The 22,652-nt window shown below is 44.4% G+C and overlaps 3 protein-coding genes across 7 annotated transcripts in view; 2 read left to right on the top strand and 1 right to left on the bottom strand.

Annotated features, from left to right (window-relative positions):
• Positions 1-15,543, top strand: part of LOC125015286 (genetic suppressor element 1-like) — a 36,582-nt gene extending 21,039 nt beyond the window's left edge. For 3 of the 4 annotated variants that reach the window (XM_047597015.1, XM_047597016.1, XM_047597017.1), the window contains exons 2-17: positions 1,818-1,997; positions 3,712-3,762; positions 3,925-4,124; positions 6,238-6,404; positions 6,499-6,702; positions 7,072-7,227; positions 8,096-8,397; positions 9,138-9,480; positions 9,580-10,184; positions 10,331-10,443; positions 10,537-10,816; positions 11,900-12,013; positions 12,108-12,512; positions 12,695-12,997; positions 13,215-13,318; positions 13,900-15,543. In XM_047597015.1, coding sequence (XP_047452971.1) covers positions 1,818-1,997; positions 3,712-3,762; positions 3,925-4,124; positions 6,238-6,404; positions 6,499-6,702; positions 7,072-7,227; positions 8,096-8,397; positions 9,138-9,480; positions 9,580-10,184; positions 10,331-10,443; positions 10,537-10,816; positions 11,900-12,013; positions 12,108-12,512; positions 12,695-12,997; positions 13,215-13,318; positions 13,900-14,037 — 3,665 coding nt within the window. In that variant the 3' untranslated portion in view covers positions 14,038-15,543. The remainder of the gene's footprint in view (positions 1-1,817; positions 1,998-3,711; positions 3,763-3,924; positions 4,125-6,237; positions 6,405-6,498; positions 6,703-7,071; positions 7,228-8,095; positions 8,398-9,137; positions 9,481-9,579; positions 10,185-10,330; positions 10,444-10,536; positions 10,817-11,899; positions 12,014-12,107; positions 12,513-12,694; positions 12,998-13,214; positions 13,319-13,899) is intronic. The other variant, XM_047597018.1, reaches the window with a different exon arrangement.
• A 1,750-nt stretch (positions 15,544-17,293) lies between these two features.
• Positions 17,294-18,327, bottom strand: LOC125014795 (dynein light chain roadblock-type 2). 2 transcript variants are annotated; one of them, XM_047596186.1, is made up of 4 exons: positions 18,248-18,327; positions 18,015-18,090; positions 17,721-17,888; positions 17,294-17,569 (listed from the first exon to the last, which is right to left on the bottom strand). In XM_047596186.1, exons 1-4 carry the CDS (start codon positions 18,248-18,250, stop codon positions 17,526-17,528), a joined length of 291 nt encoding a protein of 96 aa, XP_047452142.1. In that variant the 5' UTR covers positions 18,251-18,327; the 3' UTR covers positions 17,294-17,525. The 2 variants fall into 2 exon arrangements, with proteins under 2 accessions (XP_047452142.1, XP_047452141.1); XM_047596185.1 differs by having other exon boundaries at positions 18,015-18,093; positions 18,248-18,325.
• Positions 18,318-21,676, top strand: psmd7 (proteasome 26S subunit, non-ATPase 7). The gene is made up of 8 exons (XM_047596179.1): positions 18,318-18,473; positions 18,886-18,977; positions 19,479-19,571; positions 19,667-19,764; positions 19,867-19,947; positions 20,079-20,170; positions 20,374-20,572; positions 21,045-21,676. The coding sequence occupies exons 1-8, from the start codon at positions 18,400-18,402 to the stop codon at positions 21,306-21,308; spliced, it is 993 nt and encodes a 330-aa protein (XP_047452135.1). The 5' UTR covers positions 18,318-18,399; the 3' UTR covers positions 21,309-21,676.
• Positions 21,677-22,652: the final 976 nt, after the last annotated feature.

A 22,652-nucleotide genomic window follows, 5' to 3' on the forward strand; every position in this document is an offset into this window, starting at 1 on the left:
ATGTGGATAAATATCAGAGGAATAGCCCGTAAGAAAAGATTGTAGAAAGAGGGAAGAAAGAGAGCAAGAAACAGAGAGGAGATTATGTGTGTTGGCTTTTGTTAAATAAGCTCCAGTGTGCTGAGATAAACGGGAAAGAGGGAGGAAAGAAAGAGAGAGAGAGAAAGAGGGGGAGGGAGAGGAGGTGGTGGTGGGGGGAGGCGGACGGGGAGGAGAGAGTGAGAGAGTGAAGAGGAGAGGAGGAGGGAGGGAGGGAGAGAAGGACTCGATAGAAACTGTCTTATCATCTCTCCCTTGACTGCTGGGCTCAGCAGAGACAGAGACGCACACACACACGCACACAGACGCACACACACATACACAGACGCACGCACACACACACACACAGATGCACAGCCTGTCAAGACCTGAGCTGTTACTCTCTTCATCTCTTTCCCTTTCTGTCTATCTGATTCGTAGTTTCAGTTTCAATTTGATTTAACACACGTGTGAAGCCGCACAAACGAAAGGAAACAGTGAACGATGCACGAGTTTAAAGTGTGTGTGTGAAAACAGGTACAGGAAGATAAAGGGGACACGAAAGAAAACGGCACATGTCAGAAGCCGCCTACATGTTAAGTGCCTGCGTGTTAATTGTGTACATTGTCACTGTGTCGGCTGAAAGGCTCATAAAACCTGGAGCAGCCCGTTTCAAGACGTCATAATATTTAGCTCTAATCTGTGCGTTTCTATTTATGTCCAGAGGAAATAACTCTCCCTCTCTGTTTATGTTCACTTAGTTCAGGATTCGTCCACTCACGCCGCCCGCTGCTCCCCCCTCTCTACCTCCCTTCTCTCCCGCTCACATCTTCTCACTCTTTTTATCACTTCCCAGCCTCCGCTAGTGTTTTTTTTGCTCACGCGTGTGGCAGGTAAACTAACCTGGACACGTGTAAATGTGAGATTTCTGATACTTTTCAAGTTAACGGCCGCTGAGATCTGACCGGCCTTTTATTCCTTCGCTTTATCAACATCGTCGGTGTGATGTGCCGAACGTTCAATAATGGCACTCAATGTGCACGTATGAATTTTTCATGAGTGTGTTTACTGCTTTGGCTCTTTGTTTGCTCTTCTTGTGATATACTGTGTGCGTGTGTGCTTTAAAGGTGTTTGTGTGACTGTGTGTGTGTTGGTGGTAATGAGGTCATAGCTGTAGCAGACTGGGGGTGGTGGTGGTGGGAGGGGGGGCTGCTGGCTAATTCTAACTGTAATTAACATTAGTGGGTCAGTGAGGGGGTAGAAGGTGAAGACAAAGGTTACTCTAACCATGTTTGCTCTTTGTGTGTCCACTGTCCCAGCAGATAGATCGGCGTTAGTTATGTGTGCTTATTTGTGTGTGTGTGTGTGCTTGCATTGGCGAGGGTGTAAAAAATCCAGCAACGCATAATCAGCTTTGCGTGTAGACGCTCCCGATGTCTTAAGATGTGTTGTTTGGCTCCCTTGAGGAAATGGACACGTGTGCACTCATGTGTGTGATTTGCTATTAGGGTCACCGCTCTATCTGACACAGCTCCACTCCCTCCACTCTGTCTCGAGTGGAGCTGACCCACGCGTACGCGCTCACTATCAAGCCCAGACATAACGGCGCATCACGCGCGAACACACACACGCCAGTCCGCCGAGTTTCATTCACTCAACAGAATTCAAGAAAGGAAGCTACTGGAGTCTTAATTTGACGGAGTCGTCTCACTCAGATGCCAATGAGACTGTCTGTGTTTTGTTTAGAGGCGTCAAACTGCTAAACAAACTCCTCAAATCTCTCTTCCCGCTCTCCTCAGGTATGAACCATGAGTCCAATAAATCACCATCATTAGGAATGATCTCCACGGCAACCCGCACCACGGCTACAGTCAGTCCCCTCAGCCCACTAACCAATGGGAACGCAGCTGCCCAATCTGCAAACTCCGGATTCGCTGCTGCCCTACGTAAACTGGCCAAACAGGCTGAGGATCCCAGAGGTGAGCGGTGACCTAAGCACCCTAAAAAACCAACAGCACCAGTGGCTCCAGGGCCCCTGGAGGGCTGGCATAGCCTCAAACACACACACACGCGCACACGCGCACACTCACACACACACACACACACACACACACACACACACACACACACACACACACACACACACACACACACACACAACAACAACAATCTCTTTGTTGGTCACACCCAAAAATAACCACCTTTACTACTGGTTTCAACATCCTTTAACATGTATCCTGTTTGTTTCAAAATGCGTCAACATTTTTCATACTGACACCTACTGATACTAACTAACTGATTAAACACACACACACGGACACACACATGCTATAATGTCTTTGTTGGTCACACCACAAAATAATCACCTTGTGTGCAACATCCTTTAACATGTCTGCACGTGTATTTCTGTCGCCTCTAGGGGTGGGAATCTTTATCGATATGGTAGTATATTAGATGGTTATTCTTCCGATACAATACAGGTTTTGAATGTCTTAATATCAGTTTTGAAAAAAAAAAAAGAAAAAATCATGTTTTGGGCCGATGGTTAACAACTTTCGCAACCCCACCACCACTTTTTCTGTACAAGTTCTGTACAGTACATTTGGATTAATATTGTTTTTTGACTAAATTTGTCCAATGAATTATTATTGTCATCTGATGTACAAATGTAAAGTGTGTATTTTAGTCTGCATTTAAAATTTCTCAGTGAACTACATAGGATATACCCACCCCTAATTGCTTCTAAACCAAGAGTGTCAGCATTTTTAATCTTTCATTTTAGTTTTATACATTACACAAATGAATCAAGGAGCTTGGAGGTGCTAGGTTGATTTTACTTCTTTTGTATCGAGCCAGTACATGTTTCCAGTCTTTGTGCTAAGCTAACATATTAATGGCTTCACATTTAGCATTTATTTTATTTCTTCCCATCTAATTCTGGCATACAGTAACCTTTTATTTAAGACATGAACGCGGTATTAATGCCAATAACAGTGTAAGTCAATCATTTGGCAGACCAAGGTTGTATCATGTGCATTAATGTGAAATGTTTTACTGCCTGGTAATTCTCTCTGTCCTCACTCAGCTCATTCGTGTCCTAATGAAGGTGTTGGATAAGAGCTGACCTACTCTGACCTCTCCCTCTCTGTCTCTTCCTTCATTCGTTCCCATTCATCTCCTAATAATGAGAATCTAATTACAGCCAATTATAACGGGCTCTCTTCTCTCCCCGCAGCTCTCTCTTTCTTTACTTATGTTCTGAACTCGTTCGTTCGCACCTTCCCTACGTCTCATTATTTCCTCCTTCTGACTGTCTTTGAATGTGTTTGTGTTTCTCTCTGTGTGTGTGTGTGCGTGTGTGTATACTGATTAGTGAGTGTTACAGTAATAAGTAATGTTGGAGTGAATGTTACGGACAACATGTGCACACACACACGCTCTATCGTATTTAACACCTCCGCTTCGCTGTGTCACACCCCAGCCTCTTTTTAACACGTTCGTTTGTGACATCCCTCTTTCGTTTTCTCTGTATCAGATTTTTATGGTTTTTCATCATGTGCGCACACACACACACTTTCAGCGGGTTCTCCTTCCTGTTGTGTATTGGTTTGTTTGTTTCTTTTATTTTTTTTTCTTTCTATCAAAATTACTGGATTTTTTTCATTTATTTTTGTTTAACCTTTGTTTTACCAGGTTACTCCCAGCAGAGACGGGACACAACAAACAACAGCAAACACATTAAAAGTAATATTAATCCAGTACAAATGATAACAAATTAAAATATCTACAGATGGTGACAAGCGCCAACCGATGTGTTTATCATTATTTTGGTGTTACAGTTCAGAAATCTTTGTAACCTGATCAGTTTTTTTCCTGCCTCTCTCTCTTTCTCTTGCCGTGATTCAGGTTCTGCCCTCAACGGTGAGTCATCTCCAGTTTCTTCCCCGGCCACCAGCCACAGCTCCCCGGTCTCCACCCCTAAGCGGGGCTCACTAGGGCCCCTCTTGGGCCAGAACAGGGGCCACAGCGTCCCCGGCACCCCGCCGGTGGTCACCATTGCCCCCACCAAGACCAGCAACGGCCTGTGGAGGGCCGACGGACGGCAGGTCAGAGATTACCCACACAAGTCTGCGTATCTGTACTCCTGCATCTCCCTTCTCCTTTTCTCTCTCAGCACAGATGAGTCTCCTCCATCTCCCCTACCTCTGTCCTACTCCATCTAAGAAATATTCACAGTCCTTGTCGACGTCAAACTGTCAAATCCGGGCGCCACCTCTTCTTTCCTTCCCGTGTTTCTCTCTGTCCTGTATCGCTCCTTCGTTTTCACGCTTTTGTTCTTCTGCCTCACCCCCGCTTCCACTCGCTAATCAGTCCGTGTCTTTTTCAGCAACACATGAGGGGGTTTGTAAAGAAACGCTGGAGGCTGCAGAGACTGGCACCCATTGTGTTCAGCTTCCTGCAGTGTTCGTGTGTGTGTGTGTGCACTCATATATCTGTGTGTGTGTGTGTACTTGACCCTTCCCCACAAAAGGCTTAGGGTGTGAAGAGGGACCGATATGTGTGTGTGTGAGTGGATGCTTTTGCTTGTGTGAGTGAATTTAAGCTGGGGCAAGGAACCAGGCCCCTCGCACAATGCAGGGGTTAGCCCCCACAGTAGCCACTTCCCCCTGGATCAGAGCTGCCTTTCTCCCCCTTCACAAAGACCACTCTGTGGGCCTGCCTGCCCGGGGCTCCCATTCAGACATTCAGAGTAAAGGAAGGAGGGAGGGAGGCACGAAAATAGAGAATGGGGTGTTAAGAAAAGGAGGGGAGGGAGCGAAAGAATGAGCAGGAGAGCAGCAGACAGAGGGCTTTAAAGCTTTGCGTAAATTCAGTGTTTGTCCTTACTGTGTGCAGCGTGTCCCCCGAACAACTTGAACACAAGAAGCAGACTGTGTGTTTAGTGCCGTGTCTGTGATGGCCATCAAACTGTCTGTGGGGGTCAGAGGTCGAGGTACCCCTCCGCCTCCTGAGCAGAGTTTGAACCAGTGGTGATTACAGACGGAGATACCTCATCACTGGTTTGAATCTGCTTTCCATGAATGACATATCCAAAAACTATTCAAACATATTCAAAGCACGGGCATTACACTGCAAATCAAGAGTTGTAAAACTAAGTTAGCAGACTGTGTGTTTCTGAAAGAGGTCATTTGTTTGTGGGCTGTCCGCGGTCGGCCCAACGTGCATTGCATGTTGCTGGAGCAACGAGATACGACACATGAGCGGAAATGTATGTCTTTTCCCACGCTGTCTTGGTCCTAGAGTTTGAGCCGATGCTTCTGTTGACGTCAAACGTGCCACACGTCACGTTAGCGGCGCTAATGCAACACGGTAAACGTTATAACTTCTAAACAGGAGTAGGTTTTCCTGACACTGTGAGCAGGTCAGCATGCTGATGTTAGCGTTTAGCTCAAATTATAGCCTCACCACAGAGGAATCAGTCTCATGGTATTTGTTGTTGCCAACTTTCGCTGCGTTCAAATGAGGTCGTGCTCACTGTGCTCAGAAGAAGAGAGGGTACGGGCCCTGTCTCCGTTCACCAGACATGAGGTCCTTACTTTATAACGGAGTTTTATAATTTCATAAAATGTTCGAAGAAAGTGTTAGTATGCTCATCATACTACCTGGTACCCGGTCAATATCTTGCAGCGCGGTTTTGTCCTTGTCATAAGCTCACAAGTGCTGTTTGAAGGTGGCGCTTTTTTTCTTGTAAAAAAGAAAAAATAAATAACATCCTCTTTTGTCATGGTGGTGATTTGAAGTTTGGAATTTTTACTTTTAGCAATCAGGAATCAAATGCAATCCTGTGTCGACCGAATGCTCCGAGTGACGCTCGGAGAGAGCGAGAGAGAGAGAGAGATGAAGGAGAGAGCAGTTGGCCTGATATTAGGATCATCTTTCCACTTTGATCTTGACCTGTTATGACACATCAGACCCTTTTTTTCCACTCCGCTGAGCCTCTGGGTGCAGCTCGGAGGTTCTTACCCTGTCCCTCGGTTTCATTTCCTCTTTTCCAGAACTTCTTTCTGCTCAGTGTGAATCCATCACACACGCACGCACGCGCACACACACACACACACACACACACACACACACACACACACACACACACACCTTATAAACTACACAGAATGTTGCCTGCCCTCACGCTGCGTGTGTGTCGGTCTGGCTCCTTGTCAGGTGGAGCCGAGTGTGCAGGGACTCGGCAGGGAGCGGGTGGGTGCAGAGAGCACCCAGCCACAGCAGGATAAGAGGACTCCGCCCGTCCCTTCCCCTCACCCGCTGGCTCACTCCTTTGGCCTCACCCCCAGCAGCATCATGCAAGATCCCCGAATACAGAGCATTAGGTAATGGCGAAACACATGTGTAGTCGCTGAAAATCTCAACGCAGACCTCGTAGGAAGTGGTCATGAAGTAACGCGGTGTTGTCTTGTTCCGCAGCTTGCCGGGGCAGATGCACGCTGTAGTTCCCTCCGGCGCAGTGCCAGAAGAATACCTGAGAGCACTTCGGCCCTTCGCCACCTCAGACGACCTCAGGCTGACCTCCCTGCCCTTGAGTCTCGACCCTGCCGCTGCCGCCCACGCTGCGGCCGCTGCTGCTTACTACCACCCTGCCTACCTGCACCACCCTCTCTCCTTACCAAGGTGCCCACACGACAGCAAACTCTTCAGTCCCTCTCTAACAAACTCTGATTTTACTGCCGGTTTTTCAGTTTTTAAGTACCACACGATCATTTTTGCACAGATGTACATTAGAGAAAGTGCAGAAATGTTTGTGTACGACATTGCGGGTGAATTAATTCTCTCACTCAATAAATTGTTTGTTGGCAGTAGATGCATTAAACTCTTCAACTCCTCATGTCTGGCACAGCAGCGAGGATTGGAGAAGAGTTGATGACTTGCTCGCATTTTTTTTGCAGACTCATTTCTCTGACTGGTCAAAACCACTGCAGTTGTCGCCTCTATCTAGAAAACAGAGTTACAGTATAGCCTTGACCGGTTTGCTTCTTGCAGGATGGAGGAGTCCCTGTGTCTTTCTGCGCTGCGATCGCAGTTTTACTCTGTGCCTGGGGGAGGCACATTTCCTCCTCTCCACCCATCTGCCCTCCACTTGCACCTGCCTGGAAGTCGCTACTCTGGAGAACTGAACCACACAGTCCTGTCTGAGAGGTATTTATTTATTTGTTTATTATCTTTCTTTCTTTCTTTCTTTCTTTCTTTCTTTCTTTCTTTCCGTGTCTGCAGGCCTGTGTAATCTCTCTCTGCAGGGAAGGCACAGGTTGCTGAGTGTGTGATATTTTTAGCTCACACCCCACCGTGCCTCCTATACACTCACACACACACACACACACACACACACACACACACACTGCCCTTCACACGCTCACTGTATGCCCATAAGCCTTGCATATGCAAGTGGGTGCAAACACAAAACACACACACACATGTGCATAAGGAAGTCGTTTTTACTCTCTCTGCGTTTCTCTCCATTTTCTTTCAGTGCTTTGAGCCATTTTCTTGGTTTGACAATACGTATTATTTCCCCGTGGCACAATGCACGGGGGAAATGTTTGTGTTTGAAATGGATGGCATTTATCATCTGGCTCTGTAATGGCTGCTGCTGCATATCTTGTAGGTTTGTTTGTGTGCTATTGATTGCTGGTGAATGTGTTCTGTTGTGTGTGTGTGTGTGTGTGTGTGTGTGTGTGCGCGTGTGCGCGTTTGTGTCATTTTCCTGTGGATACCTATTAAGCGTTCATCTGCTCTTGCTCAGTCATGCTGTGTATGGATTATTTTCCTCATGGTAAATGGAGAGTGTGTGCCCTTATCTGTGTGTGTTCCAGCGAGTGTGTGTGCTTTAGCAAAAATGTTTGTGTGAGGTTCACCAGTGTGTGGTTAATATCTGCCTCATGTTGGGTGTTGCATCTCTCACCTTCTCCCCTCGTGTGTGTGTGTGTTGTCTGTGTGTGTGTGTGTGTGCGTGTGTGTGCGTGTGTGTGCGTGTGTGTGCGCGCATACTTGTCAACCTCCCCCACAGGCTACAGATGGAGAATGAGCTCCGCCAGCGAGAGAGAGAACAAGAGCGCGAACGAGAGAAAGAAAGGGAGCGCGAGGCCGGGCTGGAACGGGAGCGGGAGCGGGAGAGGGAGAGAGAGCGGGAGGAGGAGAGGGAGAGGGAGCGTGAGAGAGAGCTGGACAGACAGAAGGAGAGGCAGAGGGAGAGACAGCAGCAGATGGTCAGAGCGGCGGAGAGCCGCTACCTGGCTGAGCTGCAGGCTCGCAGGGCACCACCGGAGGACAGGGCCAGGCCAGGAGAGAGGCTGACCCCGAACAGAATGGGTACACACACATGAACACACACACACACACACACACACACGTACCACTCGCATGCACGCTATATGCGCACACACAGTTTATCTGCTTGCTCCTGATTTGGTTTTGAATGGCAAAATGCCGTTTATTTTTAACATTTGTCACTTCCCTTTTTCATGTTTACTCTGAGGCCTTCAGTGATTATTGACAGGTCCACTCTGACACTCTAACTGCCACTTAGCCCACCACAGGCTAAAGGCCAGATTACAATAAAAAAATTGTCAGGTTAATCATAGACCCAAAGGATAGTTCCTACTGATTTTGTTGACCTTTCCTCTTGCCCAACCACCACGCCAAAATTTGTATACGGGAAGTATCAGTAAATATACCACCCAGATTGAAATTCAAATTAGCATTCGTCCTCCTCAGCAGATGGAGTCAACTTTAGCTCTCAGGACAAAATGTCAGCTCTGCACACACGACGTGTCGTTATCTAAGTCGGACTCTTGTGAAAGTTCCTGTGTTATGTTTCCTGTGTGTAGAACACTTCCTTTTACAATGGCCATATGACCGTCACCATAGTGTTGAACTGTATGAAGTGCATTATGTGCGCGATGGCTGAATATTGCATAATGTGTGTTTTGGCTTGAAAGTTTAATTCACTTTTTCCTGCTTTGTTCTCACGTCTTACGTAGAAGCAGCAAACTAACTAAGAGACATCAAACGATTAAGTCGAGGCTTAAAAAATGCATCTGTTTCTCCAGATAAATCCAAAGACTCTGAGCACCCGAGTTTCCCAGCACCTAAAACTCTACCCCTGCAGCCTGGCCTTCACCCCTCCAGGGGCTCTGTGCCGCACCCAGTGCCCAGCCTGTTGCCTTCTCACCTGGGGAAGCATCACGCTGCTGCTGCTGCGGCTGCTGCTGCTGCTGCTGCGGCTGGGGGTGGGGTCCACGGAGCTCTGGCGGTTGCCATGATGACACAGAGAGCCAGCGAGGAGGCGTGGTTAACGCGGCAACGTGGGCAAGGGCAGGAGAGGGACAGCCCGTTGGAGCTGGGCCTCAGGTCACCGGGGAAAGGGGCGGAGCCGAGGAGAGACAACCACAGGTAAGGATGCAAATTGACTTCAGGAAAATGTTTTGTATGTAGTCTAAACCGACTTCAAACCAAATGAAATTCTTTATTCTCTTCTGTTTCCCAAAACAGAATCAATTCAGTTTACCACAACCCAGGCAGCAAAGATGCACCTCCCTGCCTCGGCGCTCCGCCGCCTCTCATCTCCCCGAAAGGTCCCCATCACCCTCCCGCCCCTCCCACCACACTGTGGAACCCAGCTTCCCTCGTGGACACACCTTCAGACTCCCGCAGAAGACTGAACCCTCCCACCCCACCGAATCGACCTCCCCCGGGGCTGACCAGGGCCGACAGACCCCCTATAAGCTGGGGCGAGCGGCTGGAGGACGGAGGCAGGAGGACGACGAAAAGCCCCGAGAGGTATCCCTCACTGAGGGGTGCAAGTTTACAGGACTCCTGGAACAAGGCCGAGCAAGACAGAGCTATTCAGAACCTCTACCAGAGGCATCACATCAGTAACCTCCATCAGAGATCGAGCATGCCTCTGAATATCCCCAGCGCCTGCACTGACCTTGGGGGACGGTGCCAGGCGGCCTCTCCGTCTCCCCCGGTGAGGGAGCGACAGAGTCAGGCGCCTGACAGCATGCTAGTGTACGACGAGGTTCTCCAGCAGCACCGCCGGCTGCTCAGCAAACTCGACCTTGAGGAGAAGAGGAGGAAGGAGGCCAGGGAGGGAGGTAAGGAGGATTAGAGAGGAACAGAGGCACTTATGAGCAGGACAGGCTGTGGTAAACAGTGGAATGTGTCTGTGTCCTCAAAACTAACACGCCCGCAATTTTTTTAATAATGAAAGATAATTTCCGTCTCGCTCTGATTCCGCCAGGTTATTACTACGACCTGGATGAGTCATACGATGAGAGCGACGACGAGGAGGTGAAAGCTCATTTGAGGAGAGTGACAGAGCAGCCCCCGCTCAAACTGGACACGTCCTCTGAGGTACGGACTCACACACGCGCATTCACAGCAAGTCTGAAATACCAGTAGCTGAAGTTCACATTCCCAAATTCCTGTCCCCGTCCTCAAAAAAAGAAAGTGGACCTTCTGCGCGCGTGCGGCCTCACCACGCTGGCCCACCGTGACGAACTGCTGGCTCAGAAGAGGAGGAAGAGGAGGAGGATGATGAAAGAGCGCAGCCTCTCGCCGCCGGCCGTGCGCGGCAAGAAGAAGGCCTCTTCACCTCCGGCACCCACGGCTCCCTTAACCACCCCGTACTCTGCCGAGCAGATGGACAGCACCCCCGAACTGGAGGAGAAAAAAGACTTCCTCCTTATGTTCAACCTCTCCCATGTCAGCCCACAGCAGAGGAGAGGTAACAACCTGTTTGGTATCTACACACATCCCACGTGCTGCTCTGCCCTGTTCACAGTTGTTCTGGTGATTCCCCGCGGAACAAATGCAGCATTTTACTTTCTTTCGTTTTTTGTGTTTTTTTAGCTGAGGCTGTAGGAGGGGTGAGAAGAAAATACACTTAGTCTGTAGCAAGTTTTGCTTCTTTCTCCGGCAAGACTCGAGGCAAAGTATAGTATCAATTAAAAATACGTGAAACTATAAATACACAAAATAGGCAAAATTATCTCATTTAACATATGCATATGCAGTATTACAAAAAGATAAAAATAAAGCAAGAATGCTTTTACTCTACTCTACTATATGCCCATTGGTTGGTACCACCTGTAGCTATTTGTTGCTGAAGGTTGCTCTATTTGAGCAAACTTTCATTTCATTTGAGGTTGTTGCCGTGCAGCAAAATAGAGTTAGGGCCAATGAGATGCTTCCTTGATGGCATCATGTGATGGATAAGATCCCAAACCTTGTAAATTCCTATTAAATGGTACTTTACCCCAAACAAAAAAATATTGTATAAACTTACAGTTTCAGTGATGTGTTGTGCCAGGAATCGTTAAACTACACTGTTTTTCATTAAATGAAAAATATCTAGTTGGCTTTATGTGTTTACTCAAACATTAAAAAACATTTTAAAATCTGGTAAGACTCAGAAAACTGGTGATTAAAATATACCGGTGTAAACGCGGTGGGTAAAAATGACTATTACGTGCTTAGAGGGACACTGCTGAATAATCATGGACTCATTTGCACTCCCTTTCAATTCTGCTCCTCATTTTCCGGAGCCGGAAGCTTTTTCCGTCTAAGCCAAGGCTACAAAATGATCCTGGTACATTCAGGTGAATATGTTCAGGCCTCAGCATCAGATTAGTTTATTATTATTCTTTCTTTTCTTTTTTTTTTGGCATGTTGCCTCGGATCATCCATTTACTGACATTTCTCTGTCAGTTCCTGGTGCCAGTCACTTATTTTTGAGCTCCCCCCCTTTTTTTTTTTCATTTCCCAGATATGAATGACGGGTGTTCTCATTCTGTCTTTTTCTCTGTAGATAAGGAGCGGACAGAGGAGCTGCTGAGGGCCATTCAGAGGAAGACTGTGACTTTAGACACTCTCAGATATAATCCTTCTCCGCTGTGTAGAAGTCCTCCGGCTCTCTCATCTGGTGAGGCGCACACAGACACGTCACGGAGCGCGTTTAAAGGTGACAAAAAAATAAAAAAAACATCTCTCTAAGAAATGATGCTTGTTTCATTTAGGTGACGCCTCCTCAGCGCCCTGTCAATCGAATGGACACCAGTATCCGGACTCTCCAAGCCCTTCCCCTCCGTACGCACACAAACCGAAGCACCTCCACAACAACACGCTCAAACCCTCCATGGACTCCCAGGTGGCGCGCATTCCTCCTCCCTTGATGCCTCATCACGAAAAGGCTGAATTCGCAGAGTCTCACTCGAGGAAGCTCCGAGCCCTCCAGAACGGCGTTGCTGCTCCTCCTCATCCTCCACCTCCACCTCCACCTCCTCCTGCTTCTCAGAAAAAGGAGCCCGGCCCCGTGCAGAACGGACGGAGTCGGCCCTGGGAGAGGTTCACACCTGAGGCCTTTGCTCAGCATTTCCACCAGGCTGTGCTGCAGTCCACGCACAACACTCTGCAGAACAAAGGTTAGCTCCTCACCCTCTTAGGTGAAGGACCATGTTGGCCCTAGTGCACATTTTAAAGTGACGGTGTTATGCCATCTAGTGGTGACAGTGTGTCATGCCTCTAAATGTCTACTGTGTACATAATCGACATACAGTACAGCGATGCGGTAACGAATACTGACGTTGCCTTCTTGTCTCCTAAGGAGTTTCGAACTGCGTCCCTGATGCCGGCGTGAAGGCCGATCGCCCGCTGCCTCATAACATCTCCCAGCTGACGAATATGAACCACACCGCTCAGCAGACGCACATCAACGGCCATCGCTTCCACTCCCCCGTAGCCAGCCGGGAAACTCCGGCGCCGCGGGACCACTTGTCCGACGAGGAGGAGGAGGAGTCCGGCCAGGAAGAGGAGGAGGAGGAGGAAGAGGAAGAGGAGGCTGAGGAAGCTCCAAGGAGGTGGCAGGGCATCGAAGCCATTTTTGAGGCATACCACGAGTATGTGGACGGTAAGTGATGTTTTATTTTATTAGCTTAAGAGAATGTTTGTCTCAGAGATCTGACGCTCAGTTATTATAATCTAGTGAATCATTTTGGTAACATAAATGTGATTTATTCAAAAAGCAATATGAAAGTCTTTATCTAATACCAATACCAATGTATTTGACAATTAAATAATCACATGGTTGCATGTTAATGAGCTGAATGTGTGTTGTGTCTTTACAGAGTGGAGTATAGAGAGGCAGGTTCTCCACAGTCAGTGTAAACGTCTCGAAGCACAAAACTACAATCTGACCAGAACGGCAGAGCAGCTCTCGCTCACTATGGGGGTAAATATGTCCGACCAAAACCGCACGCCTTCTTTTTTATTTCTCACATGGTGTCTTACGTACACCGGTCAGCCACAACATTAAGACCACTGACGGGAGAAGTGAATAACGTCGACCATCTTGTGACAATAAAGTGTCCTGCTGGGAAACTGTTGGACCTGGCATTCGTGTGGATGTTACTTAGACATGTACCACCCATCCAGACCAGACCAAGCACACCCACCCCATAGCAATGACACTCCTTGATGGCAGGAGACATCCCCAGCAGGATGCAGCCTGACACAGACACACACACACATATAAACAGTTTAGGAACAATATGAAAAACAGCACAAGGTGTTGACCTGGCCTTCAAATCCAATATATCCAAAGTTGATCAAGTATTTGTGGGATGATCCACAAAGGCCCCTCCCCTCACCCATAGGACCCCCACTAACAACATTATGTCGCCATAAGACACCCTCAGAAGACCCATGTCCATTCTCTGATGAGACTTTCACAGTATTAGAGAGGTGGTCATGATGTTTTGCCTGCTTGGGGTATCCTGTAATGAGACTCACGCTATGTTTTTCGTTCATCAGGAGCTGGTGAGTCAGAGGCAGAAGGTGAGAGAGGAGAGAGACAGACTGCAGGCCCAGCTCGAGCACTTCAGGAGGTGTTTGACACTACCTAACATTCACTGGGGCAGAGGGCAAATCAATGGGCACCCGCCGAGGTGACCTCTGACACCGCCACTCTGAAGGGCACGCCTCTGACAGCGAAGGTAACAAGAGCAAGGCGGACTGGAGCCAGACCTCTTCTGAAGCACTTGAAGGAGCCGGCCGTCGTCTCGTTACCTTTCTGACCAGTCCGCCACGTCACCCGACCGGTCCCAGACACAGTTTATTATTACCTGCCACAGTAACCATACTCCACGACGTCCATATAGCCCAGACGTTCAGGATCCTGGCCGCGGCGCTGTTTGTAACAACACCGCGTAGGTAAAACAGCATCTTTTGTTAGAGGAAAGCTACCTGAGCTGTCGTTAAGGACCGCCCACCGTTTAGCTCCTATCATATTAAAATGTGCATAGATCCACACTATTATAAGATGTGTCCCTAGGCACAAATCTGTAGCCTCTCTGGTCACGTGTTGTCACTTGAGAGAATAAATTTGAGTCAAGGAATCAAAGCACACCTCAGGCCTTAAACTTGACAGGATGCACTTGAAATGGATTTGGAGGAAAGACTTGACCGTCCTCTGTGTGGTATAATGTTGTCGTGTCTACTGAGTACTTTATCTGATAGAAGAAGTGTGTGTGTGTGTGTGCGCGTGTGTGTGTGCGTGTGTGTGCGTGCACCGCTAAATGAAAACATCTAAAATAACTATATAATGGCAAAATGGTATCAAATGAAGTTGGTTTTTTTTGTTTTGTTTTGTTTTTGTTTTTTTTTTTTTAGATAAGATTTTCCATTGATAATGTCACTTGTGATAGCAACAGAGTTTTGTATGTTTTGTTGCTTTTAAACATTTCTCGTGGGAAGCCATATGTTTTGTTTGAACTGCTGCTGGTCAGAATAAAAATGTTAGAAAAATTGAGGACATTTGGACAGTTGTATTTTGAAAAAAAAAAGAGGAAAGAAAAAAATGTGATTTGGGAGTTGACTGAGACGCACTAATGTCTTCACCAATGTTCACGAGTCTGTGTTCGAAGCCCTTCACATGGCTATAAATAAGGAACAGAAACAAGTCACGTTTACAAGGCCTTTTGCAGATTTTATAGATGACTGGCATCACTTCAGTGAGACTTGGAGTCCAGAAACAGAAAAAAAAGCCAATTATTATTCGTTTCCATTTCTGGATTTATGACAAAACTATGACAACATCTTTTCTCTTGAAACAGTCCCTTCATGTTTGACATACACGTCCCTCTGTGTTTGACAGGAAACAGATCTTTTGACGCGATTTATTTTCGTTCAAACGTGACAAATTAATGTCACAGATTCACACTTTAAATTCCTTTCTTGTCTACAAGCACAAGCTGCAGTAGCTCCCCCTCCCCTCCCAAACAAGTTCACCTTCCTGCTCAGTCTCCTTTACAAACCTGCTGTGAAATCCTGCATAATTGCTTCAATCAGTTGTTATGTAATGTATAATTTGGGCTGTACAATTGCGATGAATTATTTATTATCATATATTGCTGTACATTCGGATGGAAATTTACATTAAAATACTTGTAAAATGTCTTTTAACTGTTGTTGTTTCGTTCCTGGGATGCGGCGGATGAAAATCACATGAAACTTAATCGGATACTCCACTGCAAAAATACAAAGAGTTCTCATTTATTTAAACACTTGTTCAAATTTTGCATGCAGTAAATTGTCCATAAATTATTATAAGCGAATTTGATAATCCATTTTTCTATTTTTGACCTGGTGATTATATTTAAAAGGGCAGCGAGACAGTGTTTTATTACCAGACTTTAACATGCAGGGAGCGAACTCTTTGTCATTGTGATTGCTATAAAAATAGCCTGTATCAAAGTGCCGCTGTCAGCAACTCATCCCATTTCCTCACCTGACATAAAAAAAGACGACATAATAGCTTATTCAGCATTTTGAACTTTTATGTAATAGCATTCATTGCGTCATGATAAAAGATAAGCGTATGCGGCAGGAGCTGTTCCAACAACCATGCAAAAAAAAAAAAAAAAGTAGGATATACATTATATTCTGATAGTGTCCGAGTCAGTGATGGGGAGTCTGTGCCTATTTTCAGCCTCATCACTTTCAATTTTGAAAATGCCACATTTGTCTTTGATGGATAAATGGCATAGATAAATCTGGATCACCTCATGATATACGTAACTCATGCATCCTGTAAAAATGGTAGTAGAAGAAGTAGTAATATCAGAGTAGTAATATCAGAATGGGGCTCCTAGGGGGGTTGTGGAGTATTGTTGGTACATTATAGGGCATTCATACTGGAGGTTTAAGGGGCTTTGTAGCTGTCATTGCAAAATTTGCCAAAAAGTAGCCCCAGACAATTGTCGATTGGTTCGTTTGTCCTGACAGTGTACCCCTGGCTCCAGCGATTATAAGGATCAAAGTATATGATTCATTTTCACTCCTTCACACAGAGTGAACTTTCGTCATCTCTTGTGTTGGGTGAGTGGGAAACAGACGGCTCCCATCTGGATAAAAATGTTTTAACGTGGGATAAAAGCCAAAGTAGATAATAATAATAAAACAATACATCTACTCAAGATTTTTACGAGACTTCTTCTCCACTGCACGTTGTACATTTACTCATCAACTTTTGTGTGACACACACACACAAATGCACAGCTACTTTCGCTGGTTCCAATTTATACAAAGTTTACATATTGCAAAACTCACAGTAAATGATAACTGGATAAGTTGCACATCCAGTACAAATACAAAAATCCACAAACAATAAGCACGACACTAATCAAGCAACACGAGTGAACACACCTGTATGTGGATGGAAACTGTATGAAATCTTTATGAATTCTGTGGTGTATTGCTACTGTTTACATTGTGAGTAATTGTATGTATTTACTGACAAGGTTAAGGCTCATCTGTCACTACATTTACAATTATTTATTTGCAGTTTCTGATAATTAAAAGTAACTTTACATTAGAAATAATTTGGAAGCAGGGCTTATAACACCTTGACTTTGCTACTTGTACTTCTTCAGCCTCAAAAGATTGCTTATAGTAACTCTAATGATTTCATAGGACTCAAACTACCCTAAAATTAAATGTCACCTAAAATAATGAGCCATCAGAATCTCTAACTGGAGTTAGACATTAAAACACAAGTTGGTCTAATCGAAAACACCTTGAATTGTTCTATACACTATTTAATTGCTCAGTTTTACTACACTAACACATCTGTACTTATCATTCTGTCCACTAACAAATCCATATATCATCTATCTGTACATCAACAGAATACACTGCAAGCATCTAGGAAGTATCGTATGATGACAGGCAGCTTTTTATTTCACATGCTTATTTTGTATCGACACATAAAATGACAGAAATACACAGGGGTAAATCATATCATATCATGTAGATTAACTCGAATTCATGGCTGACAAAGAGGAACTGTGTAGTAGAAACAAAACAGAGTGGAAAAATGTGTCTCCCGGATAAAGCAGCGCCATGTGACAAAGCCTGACTCTCATGGAAATGTCTGGCGGCTATTCACATGGGTTCTGGATGACTATCAGCAGAAAGTTGCTCTCTGAGGAGATATGAAAGTAGAAAAGATAAGACACAAAAATGCAGTGAAAAACAGTAGAGCCGAAGTTTTTTAAATTTTCCTTCTAAGCTTCAGCTGTTGTCTGAGCTCGTATGAGGTGCTTGTATCAGGGATAATCAATATACACACTCACCTGGTGCGACCATGATCTCGTGTTTCTTGGAGCGTATGCGGAGGAAGGTGAGGTCATTCTGAGGGTCGACGTCTCTCACCGTGCTCCTGGCCATCATGGCGAGGTGGCGAAGATGTCCTGCATACTGAGCGGTCGTGGAGTTATCTAAAGTTGTTCTGATGGGGATACCTTAAAAGATAAGGTGTCAGCAATTCAAGTCACAACCCAAATGTGCTGTAAACATGTTGGATCAGCTGTTTTATCCTTTTTGTTTGTTTTTTTTTTGTCTTTTTTTCCATTTGTTGCTTCACTTACCTTCTGCATTGACAACAATTGTTCCAATTACACCTTTATGGGATTCAATCCTCTTTAGTGTTTCCTCAACTTCATCCTGCTGGAACAAAAAAAAAAAATAATAACCATACAGATCAACAGCTAACCGTTAACAGGTACAAAGTTAGCTAATGAAAATGTTAACTACAAACGCTGTTATCTTTAAGTTTTACATCGATTAATAACGATATACGATTTAATTAATTTGCTCGTACCATTTTGCCTGCGACTAAGTTACTTTCCGGACCCTTTCTCTCCGCGTCTCTCTGTTGCTAAGAGACACGGAAGGGACGTCAGACGTAAAGCGGAAGTGCAGCGTCCAACGTTATCGTGTAGAGGTTGAGAGCTGTTTGTCATCACTGCGAAAATGCCGGAGTTAGCGGTGGAAAATGTGGTCGTTCACCCCCTTGTGTTGCTCAGCGTGGTTGATCATTTTAACAGGTACGTCGGCGCGGTGTTTGTGTTCGTCCTTTAAAAAAAACCGAGGTTAAATTTTATTCAAACGTAGCGCTGTAGCTACGCTAGGCTAATGCTAGCCCTGCTGAGTCAGAGCCCGCTAGCTGGTTAGCTCTATGAAAATGATCGCTAACAATAAGCCTTTAATTGTTAAATGAATCGGTAACGCTACAGAAGTGGTTAGTTGTTGTATTCACTTGTGCGTACACGCGAATGGCACGGTTTTGTCATTAAGTTCATTCACTGAGGAAAACATGAAGACATTGACGTTAGCTTAGCTTACTGCCTAGCTAACGACTCGGTTTGTGTTTAGGAGGCATGGCGTTCAGTTCTGGCAAAACTGTAACAAACCAACTACTCAACGTGACATGTATGTTTGACTTGTTTTGATCTACAGGATAGGAAAAGTCGGGAACCAGAAACGAGTGGTTGGTGTCCTCCTGGGATCATGGCATAAAAAGGTTCTTGACGTCTCAAATAGTTTTGCAGGTATGGGTCACGGTGACAACATCTAAGACACTTGAGAGACACATTCAGTAAATACTATCATAAAAGAAAGCGGCTGCTGTAGTCCCCCAAACACACTTAATGTTTATGCAGTCAGGAGCCACTGATGTTATTACTGAGTAGGACCTAGTCCTAATTAATAATAAATGGGTTAAACAGACTCTGTAATATCAGTGCCAATTTAGGATATTTAAATATTCATAAGGATGTCCCCTTACTGTAGACACATTCCTGCTACTGGATGATGTGAAGCCAAAATAGTTTTTTTTTTTATTTCATGACATGGACATCATCATGAATATTCCTGGAACATTTTTGCGATATTTATAGTAACTTGCATACACGCAGTAAAAATGTAAAAAGGCAAGACCTACAACATAAAGGGAAAAGGGGGGACCACTAGTCATCAATCTGTTAAGGCATTGTGGAAGTCAGTTGCTGCCTTGATGAGTGTGGGTCGTTCTTTAACTCACTACCTTTCAGTGCCATTTGATGAGGACGACAGGGACGACTCTGTGTGGTTCCTGGATCATGACTACTTGGAGAACATGTACGGCATGTTTAAGAAAGTTAATGGTAAGCCAGTGAATTTGTCTACTAACCTAAACCATGTTTTAGTTCACTGTCACCCTAATATAATGGTGAATTAACTTTTATTTCTTGGCTTTCAGCCAGAGAAAGGATAGTTGGCTGGTACCACACAGGACCCAAGTTGCATAAGAACGACATCGCCATCAACGAGCTCATCAAGCAGTACTGTACCAATTCGGTATGTAGCTCCTGTTACGCTTTTTTTTTTTCACTTTAATGATTTTCAGGTTCATATTAGTAATGACTAACTTGTACTTGCATATCCCTTTTATCCTAATAGGTGTTAGTCATTATAGATGTAAAGCCCAAAGATCTTGGTCTGCCCACAGAAGCATACATCTCTGTGGAAGAAATACACGATGTAAGTGAATCACACCAAAGCAAGTCGAAAAGATTAACTGCATTTTGTGATGGTAAACACATAACGGTTTTGATTGATGTTGTTGTTGTTGATGGATTTTATTGTTCACACTGATGCTTCACTATGTGTAGGATGGCACTCCAACGTCCAAGACATTTGAGCATGTCACCAGTGAGATTGGAGCTGAAGAAGCTGAGGAAGTGGGAGTGGAGCACCTGCTTAGGTATTAAACAATCTTTTGATTTACACACATTAGAGCCACAACGATTATTACATTTTAAAGGTTTTAGTTGCTAAAATAGATACTTGTGTTTACAGCACAGAGATTGTATGTACTATTTTACTTTACTTTTGTTGTTTATTTGAGTGAACCAAAAAAACACACATATCCATCTGTGCGCACTTTTTCTCCACTGTTTCTTTCAGAGACATCAAGGATACCACAGTTGGCACTCTGTCACAACGCATCACAAACCAGGTTCATGGACTGAAGGGACTCAACTCAAAGCTGCTAGACATCCGCTCTTACCTAGAGAGGGTGACCGCAGGCAAACTTCCCATCAACCACCAGATCATCTACCAGCTGCAGGATGTGTTCAACCTCCTGCCAGATGTAAATCTACTGGTAAGTTGTTCATGTTTGAGGTCTATTAAATTCATCTTAATTTGTTGTCATTTATGGAAAGTGTCTTTTTTTTTTTTTTTTTTTAATTGTAAGCAAGGTTATTTCACATTCTAGTTTTATTATTTAATAGTAGTTTGAGGACACAGCTTTTACAAAAACTGAGTTGCAGTGTCTCCTTTAATCCACTGGAGGGCACACTTAAGTCTGAACTGATGTTTAGTGAGATCCATTCTTGCAATGGTGTTTCCAAATAAATTAAACATCAATAAAAGTCAGTGCCTTTTTTATATGATTTTCTTTCATCCTAAGCATTTGTTGTCAAATATCTTCAGTGTTCTTTGCATAAGATTGTGTCACAGAAATCAGTTTTATATAGTGAAATTCTATTTAACCGCTGATTCTGTGTTGATGGTGCATGCTGTTGTGTTATCATAACTTTATGTCCAACTATATCTCTTTGGTTTTCTTGCAGGAGTTCACTAAAGCCTTCTATCTAAAGACCAACGACCAGATGCTGGTGGTGTACCTGGCCTCGCTCATACGCTCTGTGGTGGCTCTGCACAACCTAATCAACAACAAGATTTCCAACCGAGACGCAGAAAAGAAGGAAGGACAGGAAAAAGAGGAAGGCAAAAAGGAGAAGAAAGACGACAAAGAGAAAAAAGACGAGAAAGACAAAGACAAGGAAAAGGAGAAAGCAGATGGTGCCAAGAAAGATGAGAAGAAGAAGAAATAAGTGTTCTTCTGTGGTCTTCTCTCAAATCTCACTGTCTTCATCTGGAAGGTGCTCTACTTTCTGCCCATGGTCACATCTCAGTATGTGGGTCTCAGGCTAAAAGTAGGACTCTATATGGAGAATGGTGTCATTTGAGATTTATCCTTGAGGTCACAAACGACACTCATAAAGACTGTTATTATCCCATATAGAGATGATGACGTTTGCCCTTCTGTGTTCAGGACTGTGAGAATGTTTATGCTGTTTTCAGAGTTGCCATGCTCCTGCTTTTTTTGTAAGATGGAGGGAAAAAAAATGTTTTGTTTCTGTATCACTCATTAAATTGGGATCATATATATATAAAAAAAATGCAGTTTTCATTTTCCCTATCTTGTCTTTTCAAATTTGAAAATAAAACAGTTTTTTTTTTTGCATATACTGATAAATGTTTGCTTTGTTGTCGCTTGTATGCTTTTTATAACTCTTGCTGTCATTTTGTAAGTTTTGAGAGGTTGACTTGGACACATTTAATGTGGGTGAAAATGAGGCTCCGCTTCTTGCAAATGTGAGATGTAGCACTGCAGCAAAGCTAAAATGTGCAAAGTCAGAGTGAAGTAATGCGAAATAGTACAGAAACACCACTACACGTCTTCCACTTAGAATACCATAAAATAAGGCAGTAATTTGTTCATTTGATATTCTATTGAGAGTTCAAAATTGTATTTTTGTTTGCGAATACAATGCAGAAAAAAAACGATTAACATTATGGTTCTCCGACATTTGAGATTATGCTCATATCAAGGGTATAAAAGTTAAATGCTTGGCCCGGAGAGTCTTCATTCTTGACTTTTCCTCATTACTGTTACTATAGTTCTATCAAATCATCCCTAACAAATGTTGAAGTGCTCAGGAAAAAAAAATACACTCATGTGAAATTAAAATAATTTAACATGACTGAACATGGCTGCTCCAGGATTAGGAGAGGACCGGGGTGATTCTAAGGTCAGAGTCCGGCAAGACAAACAGAAAACACATATTCCTTTAATGTCAAACTGCTGTGTCACAAAGCATCATTTGGTTCAACCCTTTAACATTCAGCTGGGCCACATATGGGACATCAGTAGCTTTTATAACCAATCGGGTTTACGAGTTATATTTGAGTAAATGTCGCAAGCAAAATGTTATTTCATAAATGAAAGTCACTATAGAATTTAACCTACACAGCCAACACATTTTATTAAAACAAATTAGGCAAACCCAACAACTTATTTTTTAACTGTGCGCCAACTTTGATGACTCAAGAAGGGCTCCTCCAGTAATAAAATATGGAAAAGTCAGACTGACTCAAATATTACTTGACGTAAA

Source organism: Mugil cephalus, chromosome 10 (assembly GCF_022458985.1).
Source record: "Mugil cephalus isolate CIBA_MC_2020 chromosome 10, CIBA_Mcephalus_1.1, whole genome shotgun sequence".
In the NCBI taxonomy this organism is placed as follows: Eukaryota; Metazoa; Chordata; class Actinopteri; order Mugiliformes; family Mugilidae; genus Mugil; species Mugil cephalus.